General features: G+C 52.1%; 1 protein-coding gene across 6 annotated transcripts in view; it reads right to left on the bottom strand.

Moving 5' to 3' along the window:
• The window catches only part of DENND1A (DENN domain containing 1A), a 530,572-nt gene that overhangs the window by 4,062 nt on the left and 512,865 nt on the right, over window positions 1–13,645 (bottom strand). For 3 of the 6 annotated variants that reach the window (XM_061433489.1, XM_061433487.1, XM_061433488.1), the window contains 2 exons: window positions 3,272–3,400; window positions 224–479 (listed from right to left, as the gene is read on the bottom strand). In XM_061433489.1, the coding sequence (XP_061289473.1) occupies window positions 224–479; window positions 3,272–3,400 (385 nt within the window). The remainder of the gene's footprint in view (window positions 1–223; window positions 480–3,271; window positions 3,401–13,645) is intronic. The other 3 variants (XM_061433490.1, XM_061433491.1, XM_061433492.1) reach the window with 1 other exon arrangement.

Here is a 13,645-nt window from a genome sequence, read left to right on the forward strand (position 1 = left end):
GGGCAGATTTTCATCAGGCTGTAGCTGTTCTCCAGCGATCACTGTGTGCGGGGCTCTGGCCACTGGCCCGCCCAGCAGAGTTTGCAGTCAGAGTGACTCTGAGCACTGGCTGAGGGACTTGGAAAAGTGGCTCTTTCTCCCTTGGTGTCTCACTGTCATGTGGGAAAACCTGCCTCATGTGCAGAAAGTGCCCCCAGCCCGTGCCCACCTCCAACCACCATACCTGATAGTCAAAGGTCCCCGGCTGCTCCCTCAGGTCTTTGGGGGTCCGAAGGTCTTCCAAGCTTTTGGCCTGGCCCAGCTGCTGCAGCGGGACTTCCATGTCGAGGTTGCTGAAGACATCCTCCAGGAGGTTGATGCTGGCGGCCCGGTCGTGTGGAGCTGGGGTGGGGCCCACGGGCTCCCGCGCTCGCTGCTCCGGGCTTTCGGCCTCGTCGCCTGCACTGTCTGACTCCTTGAGTGTCCGATATGGCTGTGGCCTGGGGGGAGGCAGAGCAGGCTGGATTCTCCCACCCAGAGCCGTCCCAGAAGGAGCAAGCAGCCCCCACCCCGGAGAACTTCCAGGCCTCAAGGAGCACAGCTGGGAGCCTTGGGAGAGGAGAGCGTTCTGGGTCCCTGCGAGTGCAGGTGTCTGAACAGTGCCTGTCAGACAGACAGACAGACCTGGGCTGATCTCGGGTTCCGCTCACTGAGGGGCCTTGGGCAAGTTGCTCTGGCTCTAGCTTGCACCAGGGAGCCCACTTAGTTTCCTCCAGACCACAAGACCTACCATAGAACTGGTCAGCAGGCTCCCACACCATTCACACAAGGCATGAGGAATGGGGCACGGCTGGAGAGGGAACCGGCAGGAGGACTCACTCCTGAGCCCGTTGTCCGTACCCTCACCCCTGCAGTAGTCGGGTCCTGGGCCCAGCCTATGCGGAACTGAACGGGGGGAAGTCTCCCCCAGGGGGCTGCACAGTGCACCCCAGGATCCTCAGCCACGAACTACCTAGGCCTCAGCCTGTGCTATCTCGGTTCCAGCCCTGGTGCCATCTCTTGCTGTGGGACCTTGGGCAAGTCACTTAACCTCTCTGAGCCTCAGCTGCTCCCCCGTTCCAGAGTGCACGTCCTTGCAACTGGTGGTGGAGATGACACGAGCAGTCGTGGTGCCGGCTGTACAGCAGGCATGCTGAGGCTGTTAACACATCCTGTGCATTCATGCACCAAAATCTTATAGCCAACCCAGGTGCTGGGGACACTGGGTGCCTCTCGCTATCCTCTCTCACAAGCCTGAGCCCCAGGGTACGTGGAGAATGCTGCCCAGACCTCTTGTGAAACTAGGTCGGAGTAGCATCCTACCTCCAATCACAAGGCTCTGCCCCCTGGGTCAGGCGGAAACTGCTCATGGCTCTGGTAAAGTGGGGAAGGTCGCCACCTGGTGGTCTGAAGGCCCACTTGCATGAACCTGGGCAGGGGGACAGTCAGTAGAGGAAAAGGGGCTCAACCAACAGTCTTGACTCTGGCAAGGACTGTGTCAGACTGTACTATCTCCCTGAAGCCATACAAGCAGCCAATGAAGTAGGACTCACACCCTCCACTTTATAGATGAGGAAGCTGAAGCTCAGAGAGGCAAGTAACGGAACCTAAGTCACACAGCACCTGGCAAGAGGCAGAAGTGGAAGCCAAGTATGAGAAACTTCTAAAGTCCCTCACTTGCTCTAACTAAGCCATCTGACCAAGCTCCTTTAACCAAGTTTGAACACAGTGAAGGAGACAAAGAAAAGTCAGTGTGCTTTGTAGTTAAGGAAACAGAGTTTCTTTAGAAGGAATTCATTTTAAGATGGCCGTTTCCCTTTAAACACACACAAAACCCTATGCTTTTCATAGATCATGGTTCAGGGAGTGAGCATTATTTTAAATAATTAAGGCATCAATTAATTTAAAAAGAACGTGGCCGGCCAGATCCCACGGTGGGGGTCCTTGGCTGTTATCTGTGTGGGATCCTTTTACCAGCAAGGCAATTGTAAGTTGATACATGGCTGGACATTTCTTATTCCAATGATGCAATCTTTATTTTAATTAATAATAGAAATAATAACTGATACATTAAGTCTATGATATTATAGATACTATTGCTTAGGACAAGGCTTTTCTCCTAGTTTTAATGAAGGAGATTCACTGTACAGACCAGGCAGCACGCAAAACTTGGGCAACACTGGCTTAGGGCACTGCTCTCTAAGTGAGGACCTCAGGAGGGGGCTGACTTGCCTGCAGTCACAGGGGAGCTGGTGGCACAAAGGGCCAGAAGCTCCTTGCCTGTGGGGGCAGTGGCAGGAAGAGAGCTTTTGGGCTTGTCGGGTGCCCCAAGGAACCCACAGGCCCAGCCTTGGAGGAGAGAGTGGGTGCAGGGAGATAGTGAAGGGGGCTGACAAGGGGGGAGCAGGGGGAGAGCCCCTCTTCTGTAATCGGGCTGGAATGGTTCACTCCCCAAGGTCTGCTGTGGGTGTTCAGCAAAGGGCAGTTCCCTTCCCCTGAAGGCTCCCATTAGAAACACCATGCAAACAGATAAACACAGACCAGAGCTGGCCCTCTGCTCAGTCCCAGCTGGGAAAAGCCTGTGGGTGGAGAGGCAAGAAGTGGCGAAAAAAACAGGCAGCCACCAAAGCCCAGTTCCCGGGGTGGCTGTGTTGTGGTGAACCTTCTTTTTCTCTTTCTTTGTTGCAATTTGTAATTAGAAGGAGGCTTAGGCTATAAATAATAATGAGAAAAGTTATCTTAAAGTCAGACAAATTGGTAAGATCTGTGGCCATGCCATCATTAATATATATATATTCCATACCAGTAACTTTTTTTTGTTTTTTTTTTTTAAACTTTAAATCTGACGCTCCATCTCCATGGCTTCCCAAGGTGTGCTGAGATAAAGGAAGACTGGGCAGCAACAACCAGCCTAACCGCAGCCGACGCTGCCGTCGGCAACCCCAGTAACAGTCCAGTGCATTCTCCCTGTGAGGAAGGAGACCGATGTTCCCGTCTCACACCTTCACAGCCCAGTCACCCTTGTTACCTCACCCCATCGCCACAGGCCCTGTGGGGCTGGCGGAATGAACGCCCTGGGAGGAGGCACAAGGGGGGCCGGGGGAGGTGCGCCGCCCTGCACGCGGGCGCCGGACGGCAGCAGCCCCAGGCACCCTCCCCACACGCAAGCACAAGCTGGCCACCCCCGCCCCTTCAAGTGGTCCCGGAGAGTCACCAAGCCGAGCTCAGGAAAACGGAAGAAGGAAGGAGAGACCATTCAAAGGGAGTGGAGAAGAAAAAGCTTTCGGTGAAGCCAGAGCTCGGGCCCTCTTCCCGCTGGCACTCATCGTCAGAGGAGTCTTCGGAGAGGAAGACAGCATAGTGTCGCAAGGGCCTTACGAGGCTGGGGCAGAGGGAGACAAGAGAGAAGACCGTTAGGAGGCACCTCAGGACCCCGCGTGGTGGGGAGGGAAGGAGGCCTGCAGGCCGGTGCCTGACCCTGGCCTCCCTCTGCCGGCCAGGGAGGAAGCTGTCCAGAGAAGGCCCGAGGGGCCCCCACGGTGAGGAAGCTGGTCCCGAACAGAAAAGAAACTGTGGGTTTGCCACCTGTGTCAAGAGCCTTAAATGCATCTATGACCTCATGATTTCACTTTCATTTAGATACCCCAAACTGTAGCAACAGATTATGCACAAAGATGTCCATTACCACTCTGTTTATAAAATACGAGACAATCTAAATTTCTGCAGTAGGAATCTGGTGAAGTGAATTATGGTACAGTTGGCTGAGTATTATCTTCTCATTAAACTATGTTTATAAAAACCTTCTGTCTCATTTGCTAATGGAAAAATGCATAGAAAAAAGACTGGAAAGGCAGGTGTCTAAATGTCAACAAAAGCTAGGGGATTTTGGGTAATTTTTTTTTCCCTTCTCCCATTTTTTATTTTCGTGTCTTCTACATTTTCTCCAATGTGCATATCTACTTCAATAATCAGGAAAAAATAAAAAATGAAAAAGTTAAAGAAGAAAGTGAGCCACGTGGAAGAGCACTCGCAAGAAGGCCCTTTTCTGATTAGCGGCCGCTCTCTGGAGTCTCCCTCAGATGCCTCTTCAGAGAGTCTTTTTCATCTGTGATGTGGAAATTAAATATTCATTGTTATAAAAAATACATCTCCCTTGTCAGCCACCTGTGAGCTCTACCTCTATAAACACAAACACATACACAGCCCAGAGAAACTCCACGCCGGCTCCTATGAATTATACACTGACCAGGGCGCGTGAGAGGCGTGTGCTCAGGAGAGAGAGGCTGGACCCCACAGCTCTTGGTTCAAATCCTGGCCCCACGGCTGCTGCCCCAACATACAACTGGGGAGCCGGCAGCCCACGCCTCTACCCAGTGCAGAGGGCTGGACGCACACCGAGGGTCTCCTGGGCACTGGTGAAATTTGGAGAGGTACCTCAAACACAGGAGACACAGGGATACCTGATCGGGACTGTCTCCTCTCTCCCCAGACCCCAGCCAGAGCAGTCTCCTTTCTTTGCCTCATATGATGCAAGTCCCTTCTGACTTCATTTCAGGAAGAGGAAACATGTCCAAAAAAGTGCATGGGTACCAGGGCTGGAGGGTAAGTGAGAGACAGCAGCTGTCCCTGGGGGGACTGGGCAAGTGGGCTGTGACCCACCATCCCCGGTGCTAAGACAGTTGTTACCCAAGGATATCTTGTTCTTTCAAATGTGGAATCAAAGCTGGCGCCCAGGGCTGAGGGCCCAGCACGATCACACTTGACCCTTAATTGCCTTGCACTGTCCCTGAAAGTTAGCCAGGCAGAGAGTTTTGTCCTCGTACTGAAGGGGAGGTTGAGGCTCAGAGAGGGGAATTGACTTGCCCAGGGCTGCACAGGGAGGTCACCACTCTCCTCTCCATTCCCAGGCCGCCTTCCCGGGTGTCAGGGACAAGATGCATGTCAGCCCACCAGGACTGGTGGCAGCATGGCCTAGAACGTGCATTTGTCTCTGCTCAGGAGAGAGGGCAGGAAGGTCTGACCCGCAGGAATGTGCCCTGGCCAGCACAGGGGCCAGACTGGGACATAAAATACAGCTCAGCAGAAGGGCCACTTTCCACATGGCGCCTGGAATCTTGCTCTGAATCACAGTCCTGGCCTTGCCAATCTCTTGATGGTGATTTCACCTCAGCTGGTCATGCAGTGTCTAAAGCATCAGCAGTACTGATGTTCAGATGTGTCTGGAATGACTTATTCATCTGTCTAAAGGTTAGGAGGACCCCTTCTTACTTGCCAGCACTGGACTATTGTCCCGAGTGGGGTGGGGCGCAGCGGGGCAGGCACTCTGCCTTAGGCTGCACTCAGAGAGCTCGTGGAAGGTGCTGGGCAGGCGGGAGGCTCTGAGCAGGGCGGGCGCTGCTTTGTGCCTAGCCCGCCATCTCTGTGCTGCTTTCCTGCTGCCCCCGCCACCTGCCTTTGCCTTTGCCTGCTGCACTGACTGCCCTGGCCTGCAACACTCAGCTCAAACCGCTCTCCTAGATGCCTTCCTGGAGCTCCCAGTGGAATTTTCTCCCTAGATGGAGTGGGCTTCTCCTTGGGCTGAGTGGTTTAGCGCTTCATCAGTACAGCTGTGTGTGCTGTGTTTAGTTGCTCAGCTGTGTCTGACTTTTTGCGACCCCATGGACTGTAGCCTGCCAGGCTCCTCTGTCCGTGGGGAGTCTCCAGGCAAGAATACTAGAGTGGGTTGCCATGCCCTCCTCCAGGATCATCAATAGAGCTGAACCTCTTGCAGTTCTGTTTGTGATGAGGTCCTCAAGGGCAGCAGCCTGGTGCATTCTCTCTATCCCCACACCCCTGGCACAGTATTAGGGCAGAGGAAGTCTGCTGAGGGACTGAGCAGAAGCCAGCGTGCTGGGGAGACGAGGCCTCGCACGCGCCCATTTTATCCCTCTTTCTGGACACCCACCAGGCACATGATCCTTTCCTCAGCTTGAGGATGCAGTGTAGGAAGGTCCCCTCTCTGATGTGGAGAAAAGGGAACCCTCCGACACTGTTGGTGGGAATGTAAATTGGTATAGCTACTATGGAGAGTCGTATGGAGGTGCCTTAAAAAACTAAAAATAGAGTTGCCATGTGATCCTACAATCCCACTCCTGGGCATACATCCAGAGAAAACTCTAATTTGAAGGCATACACGCACCCAATATTCATAGCAGCACTATGCACAATAGCCGAGACATGGAAGCAACCTAAATGCCCATCGATAAATGGACGGATAAAGAAGATGTGGGACATGCATACACAATGGAATATTACTCAGCCATAAGAAGGGATGAAATAATGCCATTTGCAGCAACATGGATTGGACCTACAGATTGCTGTACTAAGTGAAATAAGACAGAAAAAGACGAATATCATAGGACATCATTTTTATGTGGAATCTAAAATGTGATTTAAATGAACTTATTTACAAAACAGAAACAGACTCACAGACAAAGAAAAACTTACGGTTACCAAAGGGGAAGGTGGGTGATAAATTAGGAGTTTGGAAATAGCAGATACAAACTACTATATATAAAATACATAAATATCAAGGTCCTACTGTAGAGCACAGGAAACTCTAATATCTTACAATAAACCATAATGGGAAAGAATATGAAAAAGAATATTAATTTAAGAATGAATAGGACCACGTTTATGGATGAAAGTGTTATATATACGGGGGCAGGTGGGAATCTCAGAAAAATGCTTACAATAGTATCCACAAGGAGGTACTGTACCAGTGTCTTTACATAGGTTATTTCTACCACCCTGCCCCCACCCCCCAGCAGGAAGGTGTCACTGCACAGATTTCAGAGAGGACAAGACTGTCATAAGTCCATTCATCCACCTGTCTCGTCCAGTTACCCATGCACCCAATCGAAAAGCACAGCCTGAGTGCCGACTGAGAAGACCCAGTGCTAGATGAGCACTGGGGGTCATGGTGAAGAAGAAAGGTGTGATCAGGCCACCCAACCGGGAGGTGATGAGCAGGGACTCCAGTTCAGAGCCCTCTCCTTCCAGTCCTCTGGGCTGGTGGAAGACTGTGTACATGTGGGCCTCGTATCTCTGCTTGAGTCAAACTGAATGAGGCTTTGGTGACGCTCAAATCCATCTTGAATGCATTCCAGAACCTGTCCAAGCACAGTCCCCTCCTCTGGCTTTGACAAGCAAGCAGAGAGCACAGCTTGGCACATTAGCTGCATGCCACTAAAGCTGCCAGCAATCTCTGGATTCATATGAGAGCCAAGAGCCTTTGTGCTGGACTCTACCTTGGTTTTGTTGTCAGGCTGCTGCACTTCCCATCATTGTCAGAATCCAGTGACTCCCGCGGGCAGATCACAGGTGCTTGGGGGCGAGGTGGGGGAGAGGGAGCCTCACTGTCCAGCTCAACATTTTCCTCTCCAGCTGGCTCTTTTGACCAGGCCAGGCTGGTTGGGCAGGGCTTCAACATGAGGTCCAGGGTGTCTCCTGGACACACTATCTGTCTCTCAAGAGTGATGGAAATACCCAGACAAGAACTCTGCCATGTGGTTTGATGAGAGTTTCTTCAGGTCCAGGCTTTGGGCCACATGGATGACGATGCTGACACTAGCAGTATTTACAAGTGTTGGGCTAAATGCTGTCCGTACGGTTTCTGATTAATTACTCATCACATCATCCTTATTCTGCAGATAAAGCAGCCAAGGCTCAGAGAGGCAGAGTCACTTGCCCAGTGTCACACAGCAGCTAAGGGCAGAGCATGGAATTTGGATCCGCCTGACTCTAAACCACTTTGTGATCCTGCCTCTTTAGTTCTGTGGATCTGAAACAATGAAATAAGGGGTTGTGTGTTTCTCCTTCCACTTTTGATAAAAGGTGAGATTTCAAAATAAACTTATTTAAATTCAGCTGCTCATGTTTGCCCATGAAACATACAGTCAGATATTTGTCAGAGATAAAGGATAAACCGTCGAATATGTCCAGGTTTAAATTTTTTATTAGCTTAAGGCAGAATATGAAAAAAAAAAAGCATACCTCTTCCCTCATTAACCCAATTCAGCTACTACCCTGCAGTCTGCCACCCACCACTTGCCTGGATTTTATTACACACAAAGAGCTGTCTGTGAAAAGGCAGGTCGTGGCAAACTTGGCTACCCAGTGAGGGCTGCCGGGGTCTTGGCGAGAAAGAAAGGCCCGCTGTCCATCACATTCAGAGCCCAGCGTCTCCCACGGCTGCTCCCGCCTCTGCCCACCTCATCTCGGCGCGGAGTTCCCATGCAGATGACTCCCCGAACCCTCTCTAATGTTTGGTGTAACGTGTCGCTGGCTAGCACGCGCGTGTGACAGTGGTGACAGGCGCGGCTGTTCCTTTTTAAATACCATGTCAGAGACACGGCGTCAGGAAGCGGGGACGTGCTCTGTGGCTCTCTGCCGTGCCGGGATCGCACGGGCTTAGTTTTTAATGAGGAAGATCTGCATCTCGAGAGTTTTTTTCATGTGTCACATCGCGTGGACAAATCAGCAGCACGTCACGCTGGCCCACAATGAAATGCTGACAAATGTAGATATTTCAAATTTAATTGACATTTAAATATACTTGAGATAAAGAAGGGGAAAAAATCAGCAAGGACTTGGTCTCCAGAGGTAACGAATGAGGGGAGCTGGTGATCATGTTTTAAAGGATCATTTCATTCCAGCACAAAGGATCTTTACTTTACTGGACGCCGCTCTGGCATCCACTGATTACAAGGCTCCTGTTGGGCCGCTGGGCAGGGACAGGCCCCAAGACAAGGCCCGTCTGCCCACCCTCTCCCAAAGTGCTAGCCAGACCGACCTCGGGACAGTCATTGTACCTCCCTGAACCTCAGTTTCTTATCTGCAAAATGGAGATTCTACAGCCCTCTTGTTAGTCTTATCACAAGAGCTGAGGACACTCGTGAAGGGCTTCACACGGTGCCCAGTGCACGCTCAGCTCCTGCCCAGATGCTACGCTCACCTGTCCACAAACAGATTTTGCACCTCTCCACCCTGTTTAGAGTCTCCCCTGGGTGTTCAAGGACGAATAGGGTGGTCCTGCCTTCAAAGATCTCCCCAGTCAAGGTTGCTGGTCCCCAGCTGGGCACGTCTCAGCACATCAGAGTCACCTGAGAGCTCCCCCACCTGGAGGCGCTGACATGCCTCCTTGCCAGCACTGCCACACAGGGCTGATACTCTGGAGGGCACCTTAGCACAGGCGTGGGTTAAAAACAGAGAAAAAGGCTCTGAAGCAAGTCTCTTCTATGGAAGGGACGAGTGTGGTGGAGGACCCATAAGGGAAGCTCTGGAACATCCACTGGAGCTATTCCGTGTGCCTGGGGCAAGGCTAGGACTGCTAAACAGGAAGAAGAACTAAAGACAAATATGGGAACCTGCTGGACACGCGGTCTTTGTTCTCAGTGGTAGGTGAATATCCACTTAAGAACAGCGATGAGAGACTCGCTGCTGTGATGAGAAGGTGTCTTCCTGTCCCGTGGACTGGTCGAGGGTGGATGGTGAGTGTGAGGCCAGGGCCTTTCCTTCCTGTTGGGGACTTGCCCTGCCAGAGTGCAGTGGTGCGTGTGCCCAGCTCAGGGGCCCCTGGACAAGGCGCCACCTGGGAGGTGACATGGGGGCTGGGCTTTAATCATGAGTCCAACAGAGGCTGTACAGTGGCCTGGAGGTGTCTCTGTGGAGGAGTGGGCACGGGGGCTTGAGGGTGGCAGGTGGGGTTGGCAGGGACCAGGTGGTGTGAGGTCGGGGTGGGGCGGTGGTGGCCTGGGGAGCCGGCACGGGGCACTTACTGGCTCCACTGCCCTCATCTCCATCTCCTGGGTTAGTTGTGCCTTTTACCTTTCTTTAGTATCTTGCTAATTGTCCACTTATTCATCAACCTGTGTCTGTCTATCTGCCTTCCTCCCACAAAGATCACTAGTGTGTACTCCTCATGTCCACACCCACACCCAGCAGGCTGAGGAGACCTTCCCTGGTGCCGGGTGGACACTCACGCAGGCGGAAAGGCCTGGCTCCACTCTCCCACCCTTCATGTTCTCTGCTGGAGGGAAGACGGGGAAGGGGACACCTTGGGGGCGCTCTCCTTACCCGGAAGAGAAATTATGTAGATGCTGAGAAACACCCATCCCTCATCCTGAGGACAGTCTCTGCCTGCCAAGAGCGCAAGTCTTTTCTAGGGACTGAGGCAGCAGTTGTGGGAAGGTGTCTGGTGTGGAAGCAGTGGATGTGGATGTGGGACCCAGTGGGCCTGGGTATACGTGCTGGAGCCAGGGCAGGTCATTCCCCCTGACAGAGTCTTGGTTCCCCCGTGGCTGGGTGGGCTGACAATGCCGTCACTGTGAAGGCTTTGGGGGAGTAGGGGAGGCTAACCAAGATGACACATGTCAAAGTACTGGGCCCAGAACAGGTGCTTGGGAAATGGTGACATGGAATTTGGACTGGGGAGGGTGCTTGTTGGTGTGGCAGAGCCTTTCAGAGGAGACTGAGCTCAGTGACATCTTGAGGAGGGGGTGCTGTGTCTGAAGGCATCATAAAGGCTTGGCTTTTCAGTTGCATCTAATCCCCTACTGTGACCACTCCTGGGAGAGTCCCTCCTTCCGGGTGGTAGGTGGAAGTGGTCGACATGAGGGGTTCCTGTGTCTTTCTGGGCTGCTGTGTATGCTGGGGGCCCTGCGGCAGCTCCTGCTTTTCTAGTCTGGGCTCAGGCGTCATGCCTGGCTTCTGTCTTGGCTTTGTCTCTGGGGCCTAAAACTCACCGGTGGAGAGCGGGCAGGGGCCAAGTTGGGTCAGAAGCCTCTTGCCTCGCTAATTGAGTCTGCACCCACCTGCTTGATCTCCTGGCGGCTTGCCAGGCCGTAGTGCCCAGGAAGCTGCCCCTACCCCCTGGGTCCTAGGGCCCAGCTGGCACCCTGGAGATTGCTCCCGGGGCTGATTGCAGCTTCTAGCTCTTAGAGGGCCAGGCCAGGCAGGTGCTGCTAAGCCTCCTAATCACGCCTGGCTCATAGCAGGTGCTCTTTACACATCTGTGGTTGTTAACTGACACCAGCCCTCATCTCCAGGACGCTGGGCTGTAAGCTGCCCGCGGGGATTCCTCTGTTCACTCATTCAGTAAATATCCCTGAACAGAGCTGGGCCAGGCTCTGGTCTTGAAGTTGAAGAGTCAAAGCTGATGGTCACACAGCCCTGCCCTACTTACAGACTATGGGGGTGTGTGAGTGTGCGTGTGGCATGCGGTGATACACGACATGGTAGGTCATGGCTTCGTCAGGGGAAGTCCTGGGTGTTGTGGGCTTAAGAGGAGGCAGGCTGCAGCAGTCACGGCTGCTAACTGAGGATGCTTGTGTGGCTCCTATGGGCAGCTTCCCAGATTGTGTTCTTTGGGATGTTAACAGGTATTGCAAAAAAAAAAAAAAAAAGACAGCAAAGAGAGTTGTGCAATGTCTCGGACTGGCAGCTGGTGGGCCAGGATGCTGCCCAAGTCTGCAGATGCCAAGCCAGGCATGTACACCAGGCCCTCACTCTTGGGCAGCTCTGGGTCTGGGCAGGAGGCAGAGGGGCTCCGGTTGTGATCCTGAGCCAGAGGCCGTGCTGAGCCCAAGGAGACTCAGCATGGGGGCAGGGAAAGTGGGGGTGAAGCAGACGTCATCTCCTGCCAGAGCATGTGTGCAACCAGCCTGAAGAGATACGACTGCAAAGTGTTCTGAGACCTGGTCTTTGGGCAGAGCTCTCACTAAATGCTTCTGGCAGCTTCTTCTGATCTTACTTTAATCTTCGGGGGCTTTGGGTACTGGGGTCATGCAGTGCAATTCAGATGAGCAGACTCTCCAATTCCTGAGCAGTGGGGGCTGGCCGTTTGGTGCACACACTGCCTGCCCAGCCAGCACCACCTGCAGAAGTACTCCTCGTCCAGAAGGATTTCTAAGGCCAGCCGCATGTCCCGATGGGTCTCTGGGACCCAGATTCCCGGGGATTCCACAGTTCTGATGGGAGTGTAAAGTGGTGTGATTCTTTCAGAAAGTTATTTAGCAACACAGAACAGAAATCTGTCTAAAAGACTGGTTAAGGACAGACGTTCCTGGCAGTCCAGTGGTGGAGACTTGGGGGTGTGGGTTCCATCCCTGGTGGGGGAGCTAAGATTCCATGTGCCTTGAATCTCACATGCCTTGAGGCCAAAAATCAAAGCAAAATAAGAAGCAGTAGTAACAAATTCAGTAAAGACTTAAAAAATGGTCCACGTCAAAATATCTTAAAAAAAAAAAAAAAAGACTGGTTAAGGGTTGGTCTTTGGTGTTACGGACAGCTCTGCCACTACCTAGCTTTGTGACCAAGTGCAGCCAGCACTTCTTGGAGTCACAGCTACTACTTCTATACAACAGAGCTAATGACACCTACCCCTGCCCCCAGATTTCCATGAGGATTTAATGAAACAATGTATGTAAAATGCTTAGCATGCCGTATTCAGTTAATGGTAGTTGTTCTTATAATGATATAAAAACTTGGAGGACAAGGACATTCACTTTGGCATTTTTCACATTTGTGAAAAACTGGAACAGTTTACAAATCCCATATAAGGGGTGTGGTCAGGCAGACCACATAGATACACACAGTGGGATCTTCCATTCCATGGTCACCACGGGGCTAACAAGGACATGGGGATAGCGGCCTGTAAGAGTGGCTAAGGACAGACTTTCCTGGAAGTCCAGTGTACAATGGGATATTGCAAGGAGGCTGGCAGCTCTGCAAGATACATCTAGAAAATCTGCAGAAATGCTAGTAAGTGGTGGAACTGAAGTAGTGGGATTCAGAATGAACTTGTCTCTTTTCCTTAACTTCCAGCTCACCTGTAAGGCTATTGGGTTATTTTTACAAACAAAGAAAATTACTGGTAAAGAGCAGTTTTTTTACATGGATCTGGCCAGAGAAATGACAGGGCAATGGCTTACAGGCCCCTGGTGGCTGAACATAGACTATTCTCACTTACTTATTTCGAACTCCAAATAACCAACCTACAGCGGGTCAAGACTCAGGTGGCTGGAGGGTGCTCTGTGTCACCTTTAGCGGACAAGGTATGCACTGACGGAGCTCAGTCTCTGCGGCTGGCAGGACTGGGCACACCTCAGATCTACAATGAGCACGAGCTCTGTCACCATTAGGACTCAGAAGACAGCCCTATCCTTCCAGGTAATTATGCAGATTTAAGAAAAGGTGGGGACTGCTCCTAACTGTCTCCCTCCCAACTCTCACAGCAGAATGAAATTTCGCGAATGAAAGAGAGGCACCTGGGGACCAGTAGGTCATCCCTTTCCTTTGGCCTCTGCTTGCTGTGTGTGGTCCTGAGGGGCGGGCAGTACTGAGCAGTGCTGCCTTTTACAGCTTGCTATCGACTCTTTCTAAGCCTTAGGTTGGATGCAAAATTGCCCCATATCTAGCAAGCCGGAGGGAAGATAAGGTGGGGCCTGGGAGCCATGCACGCTCCCGTTGAAAAGCCTACCTTTAATGGGGTGGGGAGCTGTGACCTCAGTGTGCCTACTGCAGCCGCCATCATCCTCATACTCATAATTAGGTTCTTAACAAAAAGGGCTGGATGCTGCAGAAGAAA

Source organism: Bos javanicus, chromosome 11 (genome assembly GCF_032452875.1).
Source record: "Bos javanicus breed banteng chromosome 11, ARS-OSU_banteng_1.0, whole genome shotgun sequence".
NCBI classification, from domain to species: domain Eukaryota; kingdom Metazoa; phylum Chordata; class Mammalia; order Artiodactyla; family Bovidae; genus Bos; species Bos javanicus.